The sequence below is a fragment of the Ranitomeya imitator genome, chromosome 4 (genome assembly GCF_032444005.1).
Source record: "Ranitomeya imitator isolate aRanImi1 chromosome 4, aRanImi1.pri, whole genome shotgun sequence".
In the NCBI taxonomy this organism is placed as follows: domain Eukaryota; kingdom Metazoa; phylum Chordata; class Amphibia; order Anura; family Dendrobatidae; genus Ranitomeya; species Ranitomeya imitator.
Window position 1 is genome coordinate 287,604,261 of NC_091285.1, and position 24,769 is coordinate 287,629,029.

The window sequence follows — 24,769 nt, forward strand, 5'->3', positions numbered from 1 at the left end:
TATTTGCTCAGTATTTTTACCTCAGTATTTGTAAGCTAAATTGGCAGCCTGATAAATCCCCAGCCAACAGGAAGCCCTCCCCCTGGCAGTATATATTAGCTCACACATACACATAATAGACAGGTCATGTGACTGACAGCTGCTGTATTTCCTATTTGGTACATTTGTTGTAGTTTGTCTGCTTATTAATCAGATTTTTATTTTTGAAGGATAATACCAGACTTGTGTGTGTTTTAGGGCGAGTTTCGTTTGTCAAGTTGTGTGTGTTGAGTTGCGTGTGGTGACATGCATGTAGCGACTTTTGTGAGATGCGTTTTGTGTGGCAACATGCGTGTAGCAACTTTTTGTGTGTCGAGTTGCATGTGACAGGTTAGTGTAGCAAGTTGTGTGCAGCAAGTTTTGCGCATGGCGAGTTTTGCACGTGGCGAGTTTTATGTGTGGTGCCTTTTGAGTTTGTGCAAGTTTTGTGTGAGGCAACTTTTGCATGTGTTGCAACTTTTGTGCATGTGGCAATTTTTCCGCGTGTGCAAGTTTTGCGTGTGGCGAGTTTTCCATGAGGTGAGTTTTGCACTTGTGGCGAGTTTTGCAAGAGCCTAGTTTTTGCATGTGGCGAGTTCTGCGCGTGGCGAGTTTTGAGTGGCGACTTTTATGTGGCGAGGTTGGTGTATTTGTGGTGAAATGTGTGCTGAGGGTAATATGTGTTCAAGCACGTGGTAGTGTGTGGCGCATTTTGTGTGTGTGTTCATATCCCCGTGTGTGGTGAGTATCCCATGTCGGGGCCCCACCTTGGCAACTGTACGGTATATACTCTTTGGCGCCATCGCTCTCATTCTTTAAGTCCCCCTTGTTCACATCTGGCAGCTGTCAATTTGCCTCCTACACTTTTCCTTTCATTTTTTCCCATTATGTAGATAGGGGCAAAATTGTTTGGTGAATTGGAAAGCGCGGGGTTAAAATTTCACCTCACAACATAGCCTATGACGCTCTCAGGGTCCAGACGTGTGACTGTGCAAAATTTTGTGGCTGTAGCTGCGACGCCTCCAACACTTTTCCTTTCACTTTTTCCCCATTATGTAGATAGGGGCAAAATTATTTGGTGAATTGGAACGCGCGGGGTTAAAATTTCGCCTCACAACATAGCCTATGACGCTCTCGGGGTCCAGGCGTGTGACTGTGCAAAATTTTGTGGCTGTAGCTGCGATGGTGCAGATGCCAATCCTGGACATACATACGCACACACACATACACACATTCAGCTTTATATATTAGATAACTAAATGTTGTAACGTATGTAGTTCGACATCACGATCGGCCACCTGAACCTTACATTAATATATAATACCTGCAGGCTGTTATTTAAGCTAATTTATATTTTCATGTATATATTTTAAAGTAACAATAAACCCTCATCGTTATTCTCAAGTTTTTATAAAAGCAGCCACATTGATGACAGTTTGTAGCAGAAACCACTGACAAGCTGTAATTGCATTGACACTGTAATAGCAGTTAAAGATTTGTAGACTGAATGTGCTTTGACTTTAAATTATGTATTTCCTATCCTGTCAAATGATCATAATGCACCTTATAACATTTCTCTCAGAATGATTATATGAATTATGTGACCTGGCCTGACAGTAAATCCATTGGGCCTTTTCAAAGGCATAAGTGCGATAACTTGTCTGTTGTAGGATTTTATATTTTTTGAAAAATAAAATACAGCACATTTTCATACTATAAGGAATGACACTAGATTTAGTCACAATGCATGTAGTGGTGGATATGTTCTTAGTTCACGCATGAAGACAATGCTCCATATAAATTAATCTTATCCATCATGGGAGGTTTTCTTTGAGTTATTTTTCTGTTTTTTTTTTAACTTTACTTTAATACATATAATAAGTACAATTATTAGTAAGGTTGTATGGTAAGAAATCTGGAATATACACTATAGAGCTTCATATGTAATAATGAGCTCCTCTCTTTGTGCTGGTTCACACTCCAACTTATCAGGGACTAGGTTATTTGTTTACTGTGGGCCTAAAGGTACCGTCACATTAAGCGACGCTGCAGCGATATAGGCAACGATGCCGATCGCTGCAGCGTCGCTGTTTCGTCGCTGTGTGGTCGCTGGAGAGCTGTCACACAGACAGCTCTCCAGTGACCAACAATGCCGAAGTCCCCTGGTAACCAGGGTAAACATCGGGTTACTAAGCGCAGGGCCGCGCTTAGTAACCCGATGTTTACCCTGGTTACCATTGTAAATGTAAAAAAAAACAAACACTGCATACTTACATTCCGGTGTCTGTCCCCTCGCCGTCAGCTTCCCGCACTGACTGTGAGCGCCGGCCGGCCGTAAAGCAGAGCGGTGACGTCACCGCTGTGCTTTACGGCCGGCCGGCGCTCAGTCAGTGCGGGAAGCTGAGGCCGGGGGACAGACACCGGAATGTAAGTATGTAGTGTTTGGTTTTTTTTACATTTACAATGGTAACCAGGGTAAACATCGGGTTACTAAGCGCGGCCCTGCGCTAAGTAACCCGATGTTTACCCAGGTTACCAGTGAAGACATCGCTGACTCGACGTCACACATGCCGATTCAGCGATGTCTGCGGAAGATCCAGCGGCGAAATAAAGTTCTGGCCTTTCTGCTCCGACGAACGATGTCACAGCAGGATCCAGATCGCTGCTGCGTGTCAAACACAGCGATATCGCTATCCAGGACGCTGCAACGTCACGGATCGCTAGCGATATCGTTGTTAAGTTGTTCAGTGTGAAGGTACCTTAAGACCTAAAAGACTGGTTTTGGCTAACTACCTGCCTGTTCTGCCTGATGCTGACTGAGGGCAGTCATGGACCGCTCCTGCCAGCAATTCTGCTGCTTCACATAGACAAAGAAAGTATTCCAGTCTACTCTGTTGATGGGTTGTTACTGCTGGCGTCATGCTGATTGACAGGTGGCTTTGCACAGTTAGGCAGTTGAGAGCCATCTCTCAATCTGTATAACGTTGACATTCATGCCCCATCAACAGAACACAGCAGAAGTGAAGCAGCTGGTCTGTCGACGCAATGTCAACGGAAGCCGCAGAATCACGGGCAGGAGCCGTCTGTGATGCGGCATGTTGAACAGGCACAAAGTTAGCATCCACCTGCCAGTTAGTTCTTAAGTCCAAAGTAAAAAGAATGAAATAGTCCCAGAAAAACCCTTTAAGTTGGAGTTGTAAGTTCTTTCTTTATCAACAATGGCCTGCTTCTTCGGTTTGCATGCCCTTACCAACACTGAGAACAGTAATATGATGTTGTTTAGAGTTTCACTTGGACTAGATTTTGGAAAATGTTTCACACGAAAAGAAATAGCTTACGTTTTCTAAAATCTGGAGGGCATTGCGATCCAACAAAGAGCTGCCATATCTCTAATGTTTACTGAATATAATCAGGCTCTTGCTTGTGCCATCCGCCTTTCTCCTCCATCTATTAATTGCATCTATTTATTTTGCGCAATGAATAATATAGAGATTGCATTACCTACCCCCATATTCTTGGAGCAGAATCAAATTGCCATAGTAACCCATCTAACTGTCAAGATATAATCTATGCATAGTAAAATATAAAAAGCATCCTCCTGTTTAATAAAATATCATGCCAGGTACATTAAAATCAGAGAAACATGTAGCACGGTAAAAAGTAACCATGCTTGCTACATAAATACAAGCTGCCAGGATAGCATATATAAATCCAATTTAATGTATTCACCGCCCATATTTATTTCCCTTGCTGACAATATATGTTAGCCTTCTAAATGTAGGAATGCAATTTCGGAAAGTTCTTGCTCTGGAGGGGTATTGGGATTGTTTACCATGCAGTCTGAAAGCACTATTACGTCTATTAATCTCTTTGATATTTAGACATCTAATAGTGTCATTATTATAACCATGCTTTCTAAATGAAATGTTAGTGACAGAGCTGTTTGTTATTGTCCCAACTCTCAACGGGCAGGTGTTTCTCAAAGATTTCCTTCACTATTCTCATGCTGACAAGGAGATTTATTAGTCTAGGCTCATTTTATACATGGCTGACACTGTAGTTTGATTATTAGTTGACATTGATACATTAGGTACAGGCCGAGGAAATTAAGGTAAGAGTGATAGTGTTTTCTTGTAAGGCAAATTAGAAAATTACAATTTGGTAGCTAAAAGACAATACCAATTATACTATTAAAATCTGTGTTTTATACACCTATCCTTCAGCTATTTTTTTTTTAAATATTGCTGCTTTAGTGGTTAGAAGCAAATTATTAAATTTAAATTTTCATTAAAAATGACTTGTGTAAATCAAGTGTTTATAAAAAAAAGTGTTTGTTTTTATTTTTCACTGCATTCTTTATTTTGAAAAGAATCCTGAAATCACTGAGCCCCTAATAGGTCACCCATCCTGTGACTTCCCAGATGTCATCTTATTATTAGATAGTTAATCCTAAATGGGCTATTTCATACTAATATCCCATCCCCTGATGACACTGAAAAAACGGTGAAACACGTTGGGGGGACATATGCCGTGCATCTAATTTTATATACCCCTAATTTGTCTAACGAGTATACACCAATGATAAACAGTGGCGCTATCTTATACAAGGTTAAGTAAATACGCTATTTACATAGTTTGAAAAAATGAGACCTAGGTCCATCAAGTTTATTTAGGGTTCACTTTATCAATATTGGCAAAAGTTGACTTTTTTGATTAACTACTCCATTGAAATTACTATGTGTAAGTAATGATTTTTAATAAAAGGAATAAAACATTATGTGTAATTGGCCTTTCAGAGAAGGTTCCATATCTGGTGGGGGTTTTAAACTTTTAAGGTTAACAATCTAATATATTTAGATCTTTCACCGGCCATTTAGTCTCTATAACTGGAATTTAAATGTTCCATCATCTTATTATCGTCAAAGGAGGTAGCTGGAGGCAAAGGATTGACAATAGATGATTGAACAACTCCCCTTCTTTGCACTACAATCTCTACACAGATCTCTCTCATAGAAGTAAATTGGTCTTCTTCAGACTTCTCAAACGCAAATGTTTGAAATCACGTTATTAAAGCCGAGCAGCAAGATGGCTGCCCTCAAATGATGTACTAAAACTTAAGTAGGATTAGAAAAGAGTATTTGTTTCAGTGTTTAGCTTTAATTAGTAACAAAAAAGTGATGCAGTAAAATGTATTTATTTCACAAAAGTCATTAGCAAATTATTTTGTAAGCATTATTAAAGTAATGAGGACTATTTGGATGCAGACTTTGGAACATATTTATAAATATACTAGATTGTGGCCCGATTCTAACGCATCGGGTATTCTAGAATATGCATGTCCCCGTAGTATATGGACAATGATGATTCCAGAATTCGCGGCAGACTGTGCCCGTCGCTGATTGGTCGAGGCAACCTTTATGACATCATCGTCGCCATGGCAACCATTATGACATCTACGTCGATACTGTGCCCGTCGCTGAATCAGAGACGCGGGATATCTACGTCCTTTATGACATCATCGTCAAGTGTCAGGAGGACTGATCAATATAGAAGTGTCAGGAGGACTGATCAATATAGAAGTGTCAATCAGACTGGCGGCCTCGACCAATCAGAGACGCGGGATTTCTACGTCGATGCTGTGCCGGTCTCTGATTGGTCGAGGCCGCCATCAATATAGAGGTATCAGGAGGACTGATCAATATAGAAGTGTCAGGAGGACTGATCAATATAGCAGTATCAGGAGGACTGATCAATATAGAAGTGTCAGGAGGACTGATCAATATAGAGGTGTCAGGAGGACTGATCAATATAGAAGTGTCAGGAGGACTGATCAATATAGAATGTCAGGAGGACTGATCAATATAGAAGTGTCAGGAGGACTGATCAATATAGAAGTGTCAGGAGGACTGGTCAATATAGAAGTGTCAGGAGGATTTATCAATATAGAGGTATCAGGAGGACTGATCAATACAGAAGTGTCAGGAGGATTTATCAATAAAGAGGTGTCAGGAGGACTGATCAATATAGAAGTGTCAGGAGGATTTATCAATATAGAGGTGTCAGGAGGACTGATCAATATAGAAGTGTCAGGAGGACTGATCAATATAGAATGTCAGGAGGACTGATCAATATAGAAGTTTCAGGAGGACTGATCAATATAGAAGTGTCAGGAGGACTGATCAATATAGAGGTGTCAGGAGGACTGATCAATATAGAAGAGTCAGGAGGACTGATCAATATAGAGGTGTCAGGAGGACTGATCAATATAGAAGTGTCAGGAGGACTGATCAATATAGAAGAGTCAGGAGGACTGATCAATATAGAGGTGTCAGGAGGAATGATCAATATAGAAGTGTCAGGAGGACTGATCAATATAGAAGTGTCAGGAGGACTGATCAATACAGAGGTATCAGGAGGACTGATCAATACAGAAGTGTCAGGAGGACTGATCAATATAGAAGTGTCAGGAGGACTGATCAATATAGAAGTGTCAGGAGGACTGATCAATATAGAAGTGTCAGGAGGACTGATCAATATAGAAGTGTCAGGAGGACTGATCAATATTGAAGTGTCAGGAGGACTGATCAATATAGAAGTGTCAGGAGGACTGATCAATATAGAGGTATCAGGAGGACTGATCAATATAGAAGTGTCAGGAGGACTGATCAATATAGAAGTGTCAGGAGGACTGATCAATATAGAAGTGTCAGGAGGACTGATCAATATAGAAGTGTCAGGAGGACTGATCAATATAGAAGTGTCAGGAGGACTGATCAATATAGAAGTGTCAGGAGGACTGATCAATATAGAATGTCAGGAGGACTGATCAATATAGAAGTGTCAGGAGGACTGATCAGTATAGAATGTCAGGAGGACTGATCAATATAGAAGTGTCAGGAGGACTGATCAATATAGAATGTCAGGAGGACTGATCAATATAGAAGTGTCAGGAGGACTGATCAGTATAGAATGTCAGGAGGACTGATCAATATAGAGGTGTCAGAAGGACTAATCAATATAGAAGTGTCAGGAGGAATGATCAATGTAGAATGTCAGGAGGACTGATCAATATAGAAGTGTCAGGAGGACTGATCAATATAGAGGTATCAGGAGGACTGATCAATATAGAAGTGTCAGGAGGACTGATCAATATAGAAGTGTCAGGAGGACTGATCAATATTGAAGTGTCAGGAGGACTGATCAATATAGAAGTGTCAGGAGGACTGATCAATATAGAGGTGTCAGGAGGACTGATCAATATAGAAGTGTCAGGAGGACTGATCAATATAGAAGTGTCAGGAGGACTGATCAATATAGAAGTGTCAGGAGGACTGATCAATATAGAAGTGTCAGGAGGACTGATCAATATAGAAGTGTCAGGAGGACTGATCAATATAGAAGTGTCAGGAGGACTGATCAATATAGAAGTGTCAGGAGGACTGATCAATATAGAAGTGTCAGGAGGACTGATCAATATAGAATGTCAGGAGGACTGATCAATATAGAATGTCAGGAGGACTGATCAATATAGAAGTGTCAGGAGGACTGATCAATATAGAAGTGTCAGGAGGACTGATCAATATAGAGGTATCAGGAGGACTGATCAATATAGAAGTGTCAGGAGGACTGATCAATATAGAGGTATCAGGAGGACTGATCAATATTGAAGTGTCAGGAGGACTGATCAATATAGAAGTGTCAGGAGGACTGATCAATATAGAGGTATCAGGAGGACTGATCAATATAGAAGTGTCAGGAGGACTGATCAATATAGAATGTCAGGAGGACTGATCAATATAGAAGTGTCAGGAGGACTGAGCAATATAGAAGTGTCAGGAGGACTGATCAATATAAAAGTGTCAGGAGGACTGATCAATATAGAGGTATCAGGAGGACTGATCAATATAGAAGTGTCAGGAGGACTGATCAATATAGAATGTCAGGAGGACTGATCAATACAGAAGTGTCAGGAGGACTGATCAATATAGAAGTGTCAATCAGACTGGCGGCCTCGACCAATCAGAGACGCGGGATTTCTACGTCGATGCTGTGCCAGTCTCTGATTGGTCGAGGCCTGGCGGCCTCGACCAATCAGAGAGCCGGGATTTCCAGGACAGACAGACAGACAGACAGACGGAAAAACCCTTAGACAATTATATATATAGATGAGTAAGTATGTATTAACAAATTGTTTGAGGTGAATACCATAGCGTTGAAGTATCCACCATTCTGAAGTATTTGTCAAATTGTTTTATACATTTCTTATCATGTAATGTATTCTTCCCATAAGTAGGGAGAATTACATTTCAACACAAATATGGCCTTAGATCAGCAATCATTTTTCTTCTAAATCAAAAACTTGCCAAGAATCTTCTAGAGTCTTGAATGACTATTGAAATGAAGTCCCACCGCTAAGTGTTCCATGGCGACGCCAATCATTTACATACACCTTCCCACCGGCTTGTTTTTCCTCTATCTTCATCCTCCGTCTTTTTTTTTATTCTGGCTTCATAGAGCCAACGAATGGCAGAGATAGACGGAAACCAAGCATGTGGGATGGTTTATATAACTTATTGGCCGCCATGAAGTACCGAGCGCCTATTTTTTTGTATGGAGCATCTTATGGGGCCCATTATGAACTTTATGGAGCATTATATGGGGCTCCTGATTCAATATGGATATTCAAAAACATTTAACCTACTGATGTCTCAATTAATTTTATTTTTATTGGTATCTATTTTTATTTTTGAAATTTACCAGTAGCTGCTGCATTTCCCACCCTAGGCTTATACTCGAGTCATTAAGTTTTCCCAGTTTTTTGTGGCAAAATTAGGGGGGTCGGCGTATACTCGAGTATATACGGGAAAACTAATACAAATACTTTATAAAGACTAATTTGAATTGTAAAACTTTTCGAATTCATGGAATAATGGGTGAAGCCTTTTTTTGCATTGCATGACATATTACCAATTTAGATTCCATGCGTATTCTTTGTAAAGTGAAATTTAGTAAAAGGACACATCCTATAGGAAAACTTCTAAGTAAATTTACTTTCATCCAACATTTTCAGAACCTGACAGGTTTAATATTGTACAGATAGAATATGACAATAAAAAAGGTGTATGACAAGGTCACTTTCTTTAAAGGAATTTTGTCAGCTAACGCATGCTGCCTGAGGTATTGAAGCATGAATCAGGATCTGACAGTCCTATTTTAGCCATATATGTTTTCCACTGAAACAGAAGGTGTTTCAGAGAAAGCTTCCTTTGAAAGGCTAGCCAGGACTAGATGTCTCAGATGACTAGTCCGAGGCAGCTTCTCCCTGCCCCACTTTCATAGATTGAGGCTCAGGGAACCATGAATCATAGACAATTGCATTAGACACATTTGTTCAGAAAAGACTTGCGCTATAAGCTATATTTGCATAATTGAAGTATTAAAGTGTTACATTAATACATCATTGAATTGTATTTAAATAGGGAACATCTACAGTTAAATGTATGTCATTGGTTGACAGCATTGATAACTTTACTAAGGAATATGTCTAGACCTATAGTAATGATTTTTCCATAATGTAACGGTCTGTAAAGGTCTAAATCTACATTCTATAATACAATGTTCTTTGTCATATAAAAGCTTTCATAGAATAATTCCTTCTAAGTCTAAATGTGCATTAAGAATTTGCATCTCTACTCTGGTACAGAAGTTAAAAATAGAATTCATGCAAAAGACAGATCTGTCACATGATGGCCACAGTGGCACCTGATAGACCCCATCGACTAAAACTGGGTTCCATCTTGTTTCCATCATAGTTAGTGATGAGCGAGAATTAAAATGTAAGCCCACAAGGACTGGGTCCTCTCCCCTCTGTACCGGTCTGTCACTGTAAACCTGTTTACTGTAAACGATATCTATAACCCTGTATGTAAACCCTTTCTCATAAACAGCACCATGGAATTAATGGTGCTATATAAATAAATAATAATAATTGAAATACTCAAGTGCTCAGTGGTCGAATTGAGCAGGTTGGATGCTCTGATGAGCGTGACTAAAGTAACAAGTACTGTATAATGGAAGTCAATGGGAAACTCAAGCATTTTCCAGAAGACCCTAACAGAAATGCTGGGGGGGGGGGTAGGGGGCAGGAAATTCACTGAAATTGATGGAAACAGTGTTCAAATGGAATGGAGAAGATGCCTAGATGCACTGTTTCTGTTAACTGCCATTTATTAATTACATTTCAAACTGAGGAAAAGGTAACTTGAAAACATTTTGCTATCTTCTTATAGCCTTCTTATAGCCTTCTCCTGCTTTCTGGGCCATCACCACGTACATTTTCAGAGTGCTCGGCAGCTTCTTAGAAAAGCCATGGCTGCTGTTCTTTGGTACAAGGTTTGAGGAGTTAGAATTTTTATAAAGCAGGGAAATTAGCATCTCCTTGCCCTGTGCTAATGATGATAGTGAACAAGCCATTACTTTAACAGGCTAATTAAGGTCTGAAACCTTGGTCAACGTTATCTGAGCGCACAAATCTCCAAGGTTGCTCAAACATTCGCATTATCCCATTTTCCTTTTGGTAATTTTTAAAATAAAAAAAAAGATTATGTAAGTAAATTTTAGCCTAAAATGCAAAGGAAATGTGTTGTCTTTAACTTTAGGTCTTTTAGATATCATTTAATCTTCAACTTGATTAACTGTTCACAATAATAATCATTTTGACCAGGGGTGCAAAAACTTTTACACTCCACTGTTTATGACTGCTCTATAATAAGCTCTCCCTCCTATAACGACTCTCCCTGAACTGCTTCCAGATGAGTGTGCCGAGCATTGTGTCACCGCGTCTTATATAACACCCAATGATGCGATGAGGCCGGTTAATCACAGTACTGACTGTAGCCAACATGGCTATGGCAGTACATTGAATGCCAAGCAATCACATCATGTTCATCAGCTGTCTAACAAGCGCGATACATACAGGGCGGGGACTTGAGCATGGCACTCGAGCACCCACGCTAATGAGCATACCCGAGCACCCCAATGTTCAATCGCTCATTACTAGTTATAGTTCCTATAATTTTATAAGAAAAAAATTGCTGGATAATAAGCAACAGAGCTACCTATTGTGATGCCACGGTAGGACTATACGCAGTGAAGCGGCAGATACCCACGCAAGTTCAAACAAAACATTTCTTTATTGTGTTACTTCACACAGTCTTTTAGCAATACATAGTAAATGACTTCTTCATCCAGGCCAAAGGAAAATATACAGTACACGGCTTCTTCACATAGTCGATCAGAAATACACAGTAACCGGCTTTACCTTTGCAGTCCCTACACAGGCCAGACTTCCCATTGTCCAGATTCCCTGGGGCAACTGCCCGCTGATACCAAGTCTCTACTCACGCCGTGCACATCACGCTATCCTCCGGATTGCAGCCTGGCAACACAAGACGGCCCGGGATGCAGGGTGTCAGTTCCTTTTGCCCCTGTGTTGCTCCACACACAAAGAGCTCTGCAGACAACTTATCTGCCTGCTTCCAAACCAACACTGACACACCTCTCCCTCTACTACAGGGCTTTTAATCAGTCACTGCTTCACTATTCTAATTACAGCCACACCTGTGTCTGTAGTATACCCCCATGGCCTCACTTTGCTTCCATGCACGTTCTGGAGAGCACATACAGCGCCCCCTAGCTGTAACAGGAGTCACTGCCTCACACTATGTAAATATAAACAGAAGCTTAGGGTACGTCCAGAGAGTGTAGACAGCATTGTAGTGCAGTGGCAGCATTGCCAAAACTCCAAACACCCAGGACCAACACCTGCATAACTGTGAAACAAAATTGTGTGTCAATTACCCTTACCCTTAGGGAAACATTATTAATCTAATAAGTTAAATTATCCCCAACTCGATGCTAAAATAGTTCTAAATACAATTAACTTCTCTTGGCTGGCAATTTGCATTAGTTGTTCTAAGCCAAAACTATAGCTGGAGTATAAACAAAAAAAGTAGAATGGAGTGCTCTGTACCTGTGTGTACTTGACCCACTACTGTTTGAGTCACTGATGCAGAACACATATCAAAATGTTACAGAACAAAAGTGAATGCATTATTATTCAGCAATTCCTTGAAAGGCAGAACATATAGACATCACCTAATGAGTGACCTTCCTTGATAGCACTTGATTGCAGCATCCTTGAGTTACTTCTTACTTGTGGATACATCTCCAAGCTGTAACATTGGCTCCACTATTTTTTGACATATGATTCTTTATTTTAACTACTCTCTTCCTAACAATCTGGCACCAGTTATTCTTGTTTTCATCTGACCAAAGTATCTGGGCATATTTTTTAGATGTTTTCTCGCAAACTCTAAACTGGCCTTTCTGTTGTTCATTGTTGCTACTTGTTTGAAGTTTGAGATAAGTCCTCTAGATTTTCATGCATTCAGGAATTTCTAAATTGTAAACTTTGAGGATGATGAACTCACCTCTTTGAAAACATTCTTGAATTGGTTAGATATTGTGAAAGGGTTTTTCTTTAGCAATGAAAGGATTCAGTGATCATCCACTCATGTTAACCTCTATGCTCTTCCACATTGTTTCATGTTGCTAAGCTCTCCAGTACTATTTTTTTTTTAATAGTGTGCTATTGTTGCTTTTTGCTGATGTATTTTTTTTCAATAAATAAAAATTGTAATAACTATTCCAGCTTTGGTTAGCAGTGTAGCTATTATATTTAGCATTTCTCATGCCGTCATTAGTGAGAACTAGGCAGTAAATAAAAGCAGCAAGCAAAACAGAGAAAGATAGGAATAAAATAACATTTGTGGAAACATATAGTATGAAATTGTAAATCCTAGACCCTTCATTGGACTTGTTAATTGTGCATATATTTTTCCTTTTTTAGTTGTAAGCTTTTTCTTTTTCAAAATAAGTTCTTCTCTGGTAAAGTTAAAACCCTTTTTGATGGATTTATTTATAATTTCATAAATTTGTCTGAACAGTACTTTTTTCTAAAGGCATATAAATATGGGTGTTTTGCATAGAGATGAGCAAACGTGTTCGAAAAACGTCTGCCAATCTCAAATTCGACACGAACTTAGCACATTCTGATTAGTGTTCACTTTCACAAGCATTTTTACTCAGTCAGCAAAAATCAGTCACCGTTCGATAAATCACTGCGTTTCAACTAATGCTTTTGGCTAGGATAGTGATGCAGTATGATGAGTGGGTGGACGTGTTTTGAGGGGAGGGAGTATGGATAGGTTAGAGGAGCGTGTGGAGTGGTTACAGCAGTGGCGTGCTTTTTTTTCCCCTTAACTTTGTGTATTGATTTCGGCAACCAATCAGGGCGCAGAAACCATCCACAACGCCATGACACAAAATCTTCTGTGATTGGGTGCTGAAGTCACATGTCCCTGGCAACATAAAACACAGACATCTTGTTTTGCTGGCGCCATTTGCTCAGTGTCACAGTGCAGAGAGGTCGCTCCTGCGTTGGTGCTGAAAGTGAACTTGTCATTGAATTAGATAAGGTCCTGTCCTGTGTGAAAACCAAACTTCCAGAATCAAAGTATATTGTGCAAAAACTGTGTGGCAGTCTCCGGATGCCCCATTTGCTACTCGAAATCCTTTGTGCTAAAACTGTTTCAGTGGCAATTCAGAAGGCCAGATTTTCACTTAAAAATCGTTAAGACTAATATTGCGTTGTAGCCTGGAGGGCCAATTAGCTACTCCAAATACCGTGTTTTTCAGACTATATGACGCATCGGACCATGAGACGCACCTAAGTTTTAGAGGAGGAAATTAAGAAAAAAAAGCAAAAAATGTGGTCAATTCTGTACTTAATATCCCCTATCCTGGTATATATGGTCCCCTAATCCCAATATGCATGGCTTCTCATCCCCATCCCGGTATGCATTGCTTCTCATCCCCATCCTGGTATGCATGGTTTCTCATCCCTATCCTGGTATGCATGGCCCTCATCCCCATCCTGGTACGCATGTCCCCCTTATCTTTAGCCTGGTAGGCATGGCCCCCTCATCCCTATACTGGTAAGAATTGTCCTTCTCATCCTCATCCTGGTATGCATACCTCCCAATCTCTATCCTATTATGCAGGGCCCCATCCTTACCCTGGTATGATTGGCCCCATCAGATCACAAGAAAAAACCCCAAACCATTACACCTACCTTCCCGGCGCGCCCTTGCAGCATCTTGCTCCTTTGCCAGCAGCTGCTTTATGCTTGTAAGCAGTGCATGGCAGGGAGATCAAGCTCTGCTTGCAAGCCGAAGAGCAGCTGTCGGAATACTCACTGCTTTGCACGCCAGGACTGTGTGCTCAGAGAGCAGTGAGTATTCATTGCTGTTCAGTAGCGCGCACAGTGTCAGCAGCCAGCTTCATGCAGCTGCTAGTGGCCACTACATGTGCCACTACTTAAGACGTGACCGCTCGCTGGCAGCTGCAGGAAGGCTCCGGCTGACACTGTGCTCACACAGTCCCATGCGCTGCTTACAAGCATAAATCAGCTGATGGCAACAGAGCAGGACGCTGCAAGGGTGCCTAATATAGTGGTGCAGCCATGAGCCCCAATTACCTACTCCAAATCGTTTGTGATCAAACTTTCAATGGCAAATCAGAAGGCCAGATTTCCACTTAAAAATCGATAGGCCTATTATCGATATTTTTTTGTGACCGCAAAAGATGACTCAGCACACGTTATCTGTAGTGTTGAGCGATACCTTCAGATATTTCAAAGTATCGGTATCGGATTGTATAGGCCGATATCCGAAAAATATCGGATATCGCCGATACCGATACCAGATACCAAGTCAATGGGACACAAATATCGGAATGTATCCTGGAATGGTTCCCAGGGTCTGAAGGAGAGGAAACTCTCCTTCAGGCCCTGGGATCGATATTCATGTAAAAATAAAGAATAAAAATAAAAAAAAATATGGATATACTCACCCCTCCGGCGGACCCTGGACCTTAGCGGTGTAACCGGCAGTCTCCATTCCTAAGAATGAGCGGGTGAGCGGCTCACGCGACCAATCACAAGCCGCGACGTCATCGCAGGTCCTTCACTCGCTCATTCTTAGGAACGGAGACTGCCGGTTGCAGCGGTTACAACCAGGGCGCGTCCGAGGGTGAGTATATTCATATTTTTTATTTTTATTCTTTATTTTACACATAAATATTCATCCCGATCCCGATTCCCGATATCGCAAAAATATCGGAACTCGGGATCGGAATTCCGATACCGCAAATATCGGCCGATACCCGATACTTGCGGTATCGGAATGCTCAACACTAGTTATCTGTCAAATTTGCAAAATAAGACTCAGTAGAGGCAAAAATTGCAATAATTTTACAACTACATTCATGAACTGCGCTAAAATGCGAACTAGTGAGCCTCGGCAACCACCAGCCATCCCATCAACCCCTTCTGCTGCTTTTTCCTACTCCGTCCCCATTTTCAGTCTTATGCCGGGGTCACACTTGCGAGTGCAATGCGAGAAACTCGCACAAGTCTCTCGTATCAATACCCGACACTGCCACCGACACTCGGGAGCAGAGCGTTCAGCTGCATAGAAATACATGCAGCCACAAACTCCATTCCCATGTTTCTGACTCGCAATTGTGACCCCGGCCTTACACAGGTCTCCGGCCACAGAAACTACAATTGTTTACACACCACAGACGAGGTGAGTGAGAGCCAGTCTGCTGTTATGGAAGTAGACATGACTGCTCCTTTTGTGTCACCTAGCACAACACATCTTTCTCAATCCACCATAACATCTCCGCCTGCACCTCACAGTCCAGCAGTTTGTCCTGTTCTCGTACTCTGCCCTCTCAGCACAGCAGCCTGCCCTCAGTCCCGCAGTTGTGGTCACATAAAAGAATGTTTGCTCCTACACATGGCAAAGCTAAGAGCTTGAATTCCACCATCTTCAATCTGTTGGCTACAGAAATGCTGCCTTTCAGCCTGGTGGATGCAGGCGGTTTCAGAAAGGTGATGTTCATCGCAGTCCTCAGTACCAGTATCCCAGTCGCCATTAGTTCTCTAAGGTAGCTGTGCCTGTGCTACAACTTCCCTGTACAAATCTATGTCTATGAGGGTGCATTTCACCAATGACACCTGATGAGCAAACATCTCGACTTGCTCCACAAGTCTTGGAATTCCCAAGGCTTGTGGGATAAACCTCTATATCTAACACTTCCTCCACTGCTTCTGCCTCTTCCACCTCCTCTAGGGCCTCCACCTGTGCCCTCAACCTCTCCCTTAATTAGTCATGCATTCCAACAGTGGAGATAGAATCTCCTCCACCTCCATACTGCGCAGCCATGGCTCACCGCAATTAGGCAGTGTTTAAATTAATATGTCTTGGAGATCGTAGTTACACAGCTCAAGAGTTGTGGACAGATATCCAGGCCGAGTTAGATCAATGGCTGTCTCCACTAAACCTGGATCCAGGGAAGGCTGTGTGTGATAACAGTGTAAACCTGCTGGTGGCTCTACACCATAGCAACCTCACACATGTGCCTTGCATGCCTCACATGTGCAACCTGCTGGTACAGCTATTTCTCCACCACCCTCCCGGACTGTGTGCACTGCTGCAGAGGTCTTTCTGCCTACCTACTAGTTAACTGTTTGATTAGTCCTATTAAGACACGGTGGAATTCCACTCTGCACATAACCTGGGCCAATGCAGTCTGGATGTGGTGCAAATCATGATTGCAGAGTTGGTATTGGTGAAGGACCACTGCAAAGTTTTGAAATGGCTATTTACATGGTTAGCACTGACGATGCTGTCATCAGCATCACTATTCCAGTCATCTACATGCTGGAGCACAATTTGAATAGTCTGCGTGAGGAGGTGATGGTCCCAGAGGAAGAGTTGAAAGCAGAGGAGGATATGGATAACAAGATCTCAAAATTTCCAGACTCTCGTCGCACAGGCGGGTGCCATAGGAGGAAGGCTTACAGCAATCATGGGGGGCTCATCATACCAAACTGTTAGTGAAGATGCAGGAACCGAGGAACAAATGGAAGAGAACTAGGTGATGGATGCACAACAGTCAGGAGATGAAAAGGATAATGATCTGCTCTCTCCCCAGGAATGTCAAGGCCTCATCGCAAAAATATTAGCAGCAGCAGTGTAAGTGGCATAAGCAATTTCTGTGTGTCGTTTAACATGTTTTTTAGACCAGTCTGTGCACCACCAGAACAGAGTACAAGTCTGACACATTGAGAAAGACTGGAGAGGATGGTGCAGGAGTATCTGAGCTCAACATCAATGCCATCGGGAGGGGTTTGAACCCTTTTGCATTTTGGTCTTCAAAAATGGAATAGTAGCCTGAGTTCACCTGTCACACCATAAAGGTTCTGTCATGCCCAGCAGCCAGCGTTCTCTCAGAATGTGTCTTCAGCGCTGCTGGTTTTATCCTGACAGATAAGTGTATCCGGCTGTCCCCTGAAAGTGTAGACCACCTAACTTTCATTAAAATGAACAAGTCATGGATCTACAATGACTTTTGCACCCCAGTCGCAGACTACAGACTAGGCGATGGTGTTGTTTTTAGTGTCATGTATTGATCTCACGTTATTGCAGCTTGTGCCATCTTTGTGGTCTCTGCTGCACCTGCTGTTGCTACTGCTGCTAATATTACAAACAATTTTTGAAAATGTGGAGACTCCAAGTTGGGTCTCTATCTGGTGAGTTGCCTTTGGTGGAAGGTGTGTTATTGGCCTATTATACTGTTTCTACTCTGTGGAAATGGATAACACTTTATTGGTGTGTGACAATTATTTTGTTGAAATGTGGAGACTGAATGTTGGTTCTCCATCTGGCTGGTTGCCTGTGTAAGTAGGGCTCCCAGACAGGCAGGCTTTCACCTACTTTCAGTCAACTACCTGTGTTACTTTCCTTACATTTTTCTGGCGATCGTACTGTATGAAACTGAAGTTTGTGCCATTTGAGTGTGGCTGTTGATAAATCCCCGATGTAACCTGAAAGATAAGAAAATCAAGTTAGATTATACTCACCTGGGGGGCGATCCGGTCCAATGAGCGTCGCGGTCCGGCGCCTCCCTACTTCATGCGATGATGTCCTCTTCCTTGTTTCCTGTCATGGCTCCTGTGCAGGCGTACTTTATCTGCCCTGTTGAGGGCAGAGCATAGTACTGCTGTGCGCAGGCGCCAGGAAAGGTCCAAGAAGCCCAGCACCTGCGCACTGCAGTACTTTGCGCTGCCCTCAACAGGGCAGATAAAGTATGCCTGCACAGGAGCTGCGACAAGAAGCAAGGAAGAGGGCATCATCGCATGAAGATGGGAGGCGCCGGACCTGGACTGCGACGCCAATCGGACTGAACCGCCCCCCCCCTCCCGTGTGAGTATAATCTAACTCAGAATGCTGTAGATAAGTTCCTGATGGCAGTGGCCGAAGCTTATATACGAAAAAGTAGGTGACAGATTCCCTTTAACCACCAGGTCTTCATTAAAACTTCAATTACAAGCTGTAAATGCTGGGCCAGGCCCTTATACCTCATGCATGGGCCATGGCTCACTATTTATGTGCCATTATAAAAGGTTCTAATGTGTGTCAATTGATCAGTCGACAACCTGTGTTACTTTCCTTACATTTTTCTACCTATAGTACTGTATGAAACTGATGTTTGTGCCATCTGAGTGTGGCTGAAATTAAAAAAAAAAATTGGAGTTATTGCATGAGGAATCAGGTTTACCAGCTAATAAGATTTATACTGCTCCCTTAACCACCAGGCCCTCATTGAAACTTCAATTCTAGGCTATAAATGCTGGCATGCCTGACTACTGTGCCATTCTAAAATGTAAACGCTGTGGAAACTGCAGCGGACACGCAGCGGCAAAATCGCTGCGGTTCCGCGGTAAAAACCGCAACGTGTGAATATAGCCTAACACTTCTACTGTGGGTCAATTGATGCCACTTTTCATGGTGTCTGCCCTAATTTGAGCTTTTTGGATAGCTCCCCCCTCCCCAAAGGTGTTGTCTATGCATTTGATTTTGTCTCCCATTGAATTCAGTGAGGTTTGGATATGTTTGGCGAACATAGGTCCATTCGCAGAATCCAAACCAAACCTTTAAAGGTTTGCTCATCTCTAGTCCTGTATACCCTTATTTAGTGGCTATTGCTACACTAACCAATGAACAGTTTGTTGTTTAATGTTCACCCATGAACACCACTTTTGTAAATTTAAATAGGTAAAACATTTGCTGCTTAAGAACTTTGCATTATGTCGTTACAGCGGTTAGAACTCCCTTTGAGCTTAAAGGAAATCTGTCAGCAGGATTTTGCTGGGCAATCTGAGGACAGCATAATGTAAGGTCTGAGACATTCATTTCAGCAATGTGTTACTTATTAGGCCGTGTGTAGTTGTTTCAATACAATGAGTGTTTTATAAGCAGGAGATTATCATTGCCCAGACTGGTGTCCACGTGAGACCTGGTCCAACTCTGCACCCACCACTGATTAGCAGCTTACTGTAAATATACAATGTACACAGAAACCTGTGGTGTGGATGGGGTTAGCTTTTGAGGCCTGCTAAATGCTACATCTAAAAACTCTGATTGTATCACAATCTGCTGCACTCAGTAAATTTAGTGATACGTCTATGAAATCTGTCTCTCTTTTCATAAATAACAATGCTCTAAGATGATGAAGCAAAAGCTTTGTGATAGATTCCCTTTAAAAAGACATTGAAGTAAGTGATAGCTTCTAAGTTTCCCCAATTTGTGTGTTTAGGTAACCAGAATTTTGACATTTAATTTTAAATTATTTTTAAAAGTTCTGTGCTGAAGATTTGGAGCTCTGTATTGTAACTAATAAAGACATGATCTTATTATGTGAACATTTCTATATAAAAAAAATGTGCTGTATGTTACTGATGTTGGCTGTAAAAATATGCCAATCATACACCATACCAGATCTATTTACCGTATATATTTTAAGTAAATTGGCCATGAAGATAAGACTATTTTAAACTCCAGTTTTAGACTATCCTTACCTTATGTTATGTATGAAGATAGCAAAGTGGGTGAATCACAACAAAATGGAACTAAAAATCTCTTGGATACAGTACCTCCTCTTATATCTTCAAGACTCGATAGTGGACACTTTTGTAGCCTAATAATGGCAGAAGTTGAAGAAGTAATTCCTAGATGAGAGCAGATGAGCCTGTAAAATAGGCAACTGATACTGACAGTCTCTCTCTATTACCAGAGATGTTTCCTTTTTAGTTTGGTTACCTAGAGTTTAAAGGGGATTTGCCATGTCCAAGATCCTATGCCAATATGTAGTAGGAATAATAATAATAATAAAATAATAAAAGCAAATAATCCCAATTAGAAATGCAGTATAGTTCTTCTTATAAGCTGTGTTTCTTACCCAATGTGCTTAGGTATCCAAAGTTACGACCACTAACAACTAACTGTTACTATAAGAGTGGTTGTAATGGATACCTACTGCAATGTCATGCACATGGGGATATGAAATAGCAAATCAGAATAATACTACATTTCTAATTAATGCTTTTCAAGAGTACCGTAAATGACTTGTGGCTTGCAAAAAGATACTCAGTAAAATGTAACTTTTAATATTCTATTTCAAATTTATATAGATATATAAGAAAAATCAGTCTAAATCTGGTATTCCACTCCATTTGGATTTGTAATCTGTAGGCCTGTAGGGCCTTGATTGGAATTGCTTCGTATTAGGCCAGTAATTAATAGGACCAATCCAGGTCAGCCAACAATGAGTGGGACTCCATTAGTGTTTATTGTAGGGTGCCAAGGCAGGGTAAACAGTCAAGGGACAAGTAGAGAGAGATATATTGTCTTTTTTGGCATAAACCAATTATACCTTTTTTGTGGCAGAAATCATGTATTATTTATTTAAAAAATACCATGTGTTAGGAATCGAGTTCCCGCTGCTGCACAGGGGGAATCTCGAACCATGTCTGCTGCGGTCTCCCATTCTGCATTGGCCGCAGTGGAGCCTGCTCAGCGGAGACGTCGGTCCCAGCGTCTCACTGAATCTGCTACTGTGCGAAGGGTTACTGCTGCCTCTCCAGGCTTTACTATTGTACCCTGCACTGTTCTGCGGCGAGCGGGCTTTTCTAGGACTAAGTCCTGCTTTTCACACACTGAGCATGCCCAGGGCAAGATCTCTCAGTGGAGAGCTAGGGTCACATGCTCAGGTACTGCAGCACCTTCCTTTGGTTCTTCTTGGAAGGTCCTATAGGTGCTACAACTATAAAAGGTTCTCATGACTGCACGGCCATGCGCTAGTATCAAATATGTACGAGCTCAGTGCCAGTGTGGTCAGGGACTCGGCTGAAATAAGCCCCTAGAATGCTGGCACCTCCGGCGAGGAGTTTTTGTGTGTATGCAGTCAGGGACCCGGCTGAAATAAGCCCCTAGAATGCTGGCACCTCCGGCGAGGAGTTTCTCATGAGTGAATTCAGGGCTGGCTAATAGCTATTAGAATTTCGGCTCCACCGGAGAGGAGCAGCATGTTTGGTTGGGACTGCATGACTAATGTCGGCTCTACTCAGTAGCTGTGTTCCCTGTGAGCTAAACAGGGCACAGCGTTCTCTTTACTACGGGCTCTGTGAAGTAACAGAGTTTGTTTATTCTAATTTACTTCACTCCTTACTTAGCAGCAGGTTCTTTCCTGCACGGTGGATCCCGGGTTGCGAACGCACCTATCTCATTTAATAAATATATTTTGTGCGTTCCGCCAACCCTAACACCATGTTTATCTTATTACCTCTAGTATGGAGGGTTTTTCTTATCTAAAAATTTTAAATAGAATATGAAAAGTTACATTTTAGTGGGTTTTCTTTGCAAGCTACATTTTTCTAATTGGAAGTATTTGCTATTATTATTATTGTTATTATTATTATTATTATTATTATTAATACATGCCCTTTTAATTTATCAGCTGTTTTTCCCAGCTTCACTTTCCACACTTGGACTGTACTGCCATGGCTGACAGAGGAAGAAAAGTAACAAAAATACAATTCTGTGACATATAGAAACAAATGTTTGGTTCATTGGTACAATTAGGGCTTCATGTTAAATCTTTGTATATATCAGTTTATTTTTGGGTTTATTAAATTAAACTGTGAATGTACTAAAAAATACTATAACATTGTAACATTTTTATTCTACAGGTGACTGATATGATGCTTCAGGACACTCAGTACCCTGATTGGGGTAAATCTGCACGAACCTTTTGGAGAAGGGGAAATATACGTATAATCCTGTTTTGGTAAGCAAATTTGAAGTATAAAATTATTTAAGGAAGAATTCATTTGTTTAGTCATCCTGGCTGATATCATATAGAATAGGTCATCATGATCTTTCTTATGTATAAGGGTGGATTTACACCTCCTGGTTTGCAACGTGAAATGAACCCAAGTCTAGTACTTGTTTGCTGTTGTTTAATACCAGTTTAGACAGGCCGATTGCATGTCCTATTTTAATAGAAAGATCAGTAGTAGATTGTTCAGTGTGTATTTGCTGTGTAGGGTTTCTACTCACTTGGTTGTGTTTGAGGTAGGCACAGAACCGGGTTTCAGTAAAAATGTCCAGGCTGGTTTATTAGAGATTCTTAAACAGGTCAGGAAACCAAACAAAACAGCCTTTTCCAGCACAAGGTGAAAACATAAAGTAAAATAGTACATGCGTTATTGTCAGCTTTGTTTATTTTGGGCTGTATTTCGCCTCTGCCTATGACGTAGCCCACGTATTCAGCTTCCTCCATTCCCATGGCACATTGCCTGGATTTTGCTGAGATCGCTTCCCCAATCCTGACTGAAGATCACGATCTCACCCAGATAGCCTGCTTTGTACTTCTTGTAGGGAGCTAGGATCCAGTCCATGGCTCTCTAGAAGGTAGCCAAAGCTACTTGCAGCTTAAGCTGCATCCTTGTGTACTGAAAACATCCATCTGTTGTTTAGAAGGCCATCTTCTTCTTGGTATTTTTGGACATGGGAATTTACCAATACCCATTCGTGAAGTACCGGGTGGTAATGTACCAGGCTAGACCTAGACTTTCATTCATTTCATCGACATGAGGCATTGGATATGTATAGAACTTAGAGACCTCATTAAGCTTCCTATAATCATTGCAAAATTGCCATTTTCCATCTGGTTTCTGCACTAAGACTATCAGACTGAAACCAGGGATTCAAGCTTCAGGAGGCTAATTTGCATATTCCAGGTGCCTTCTGGGAGAAGCGAAGTCTCCCTAAGCTAGAAGATCGTTGGATACAGCCGGGACCAGCTGCTTCGAAAGCATCACCAAACCAGGGATTCAAGCTTCAGGAGGCTAATTTGCATATTCCAGGTGCCTTCTGGGAGAAGCGAAGTCTCCCTAAGCTAGAAGATCGTTGGGTACAGCCGGGACCAGCTGCTTCGAAAGCATCACCAAACCAGGGATTCAAGCTTCAGGAGGCTAATTTGCATATTCCAGGTGCCTTCTGGGAGAAGCGAAGTCTCCCTAAGCTAGAAGATCGTTGGGTACAGCCGGGACCAGCTGCTTCGAAAGCATCACCAAACCAGGGATTCAAGCTTCAGGAGGCTAATTTGCATATTCCAGGTGCCTTCTGGGAGAAGCGAAGTCTCCCTAAGCTAGAAGATCGTTGGGTACAGCCGGGACCAGCTGCTTCGAAAGCATCACCAAACCAGGGATTCAAGCTTCAGGAGGCTAATTTGCATATTCCAGGTGCCTTCTGGGAGAAGCGAAGTCTCCCTAAGCTAGAAGATCGTTGGGTACAGCCGGGACCAGCTGCTTCGAAAGCATCACCAAACCAGGGATTCAAGCTTCAGGAGGCTAATTTGCATATTCCAGGTGCCTTCTGGGAGAAGCGAAGTCTCCCTAAGCTAGAAGATCGTTGGGTACAGCCGGGACCAGCTGCTTCGAAAGCATCACCAAACCAGGGATTCAAGCTTCAGGAGGCTAATTTGCATATTCCAGGTGCCTTCTGGGAGAAGCGAAGTCTCCCTAAGCTAGAAGATCGTTGGATACAGCCGGGACCAGCTGCTTCGAAAGCATCACCAAACCAGGGATTCAAGCTTCAGGAGGCTAATTTGCATATTCCAGGTGCCTTCTGGGAGAAGCGAAGTCTCCCTAAGCTAGAAGATCGTTGGATACAGCCGGGACCAGCTGCTTCGAAAGCATCACCAAACCGCGCGCCGTAATTTTTGCCTGTAGGACATTATTGCAAGAGAGCTTGGCTGAGTAGATTACACAAGAAGGAAAACACACAGCAAGTCAGCAGGATCTAGGAGCAACATGGCAGATGTGACAACCTACATGGTGAGCTGCAGCATGTGCTACATGTTCACAGATCGACCAGAAGAAGAATCCAATTTCACCTGTCAGAAGTGTAGACTAGTGGCCCTTTTAGAAGAAAAGGTGCGGGGTCTGGAAGAAAGAATAGCAACTTTGAAACTCATCAAAGAGAATGAAGACTTTCTAGACAGAACAGAAGCATCTCTACTGGTCACAGAAGGTGCAAAAAGTGTCAGAGAACCTCCAAAAGCAGATGAGTGGAAGCATGTGACCAAAAGAAGCAAGAAGACCATGGAGAAATCACCAACCACACAACTGAAGAACCGATATCAAATCTTTGTAGAGGATGAAGATGGCACACCTAAGTATGAAGCAATACCAGCAAGCAAAAAAGAAAAGGGCACA

General features: G+C 41.9%; 1 protein-coding gene across 1 annotated transcript in view; it reads left to right on the forward strand.

Moving 5' to 3' along the window:
• Positions 1–24,769, forward strand: part of TMEM117 (transmembrane protein 117) — a 629,598-nt gene that overhangs the window by 304,024 nt on the left and 300,805 nt on the right. Inside the window, exon 5 of the mRNA XM_069764733.1 lies at positions 22,238–22,335. Coding sequence (XP_069620834.1) covers positions 22,238–22,335 — 98 coding nt within the window. The remainder of the gene's footprint in view (positions 1–22,237; positions 22,336–24,769) is intronic.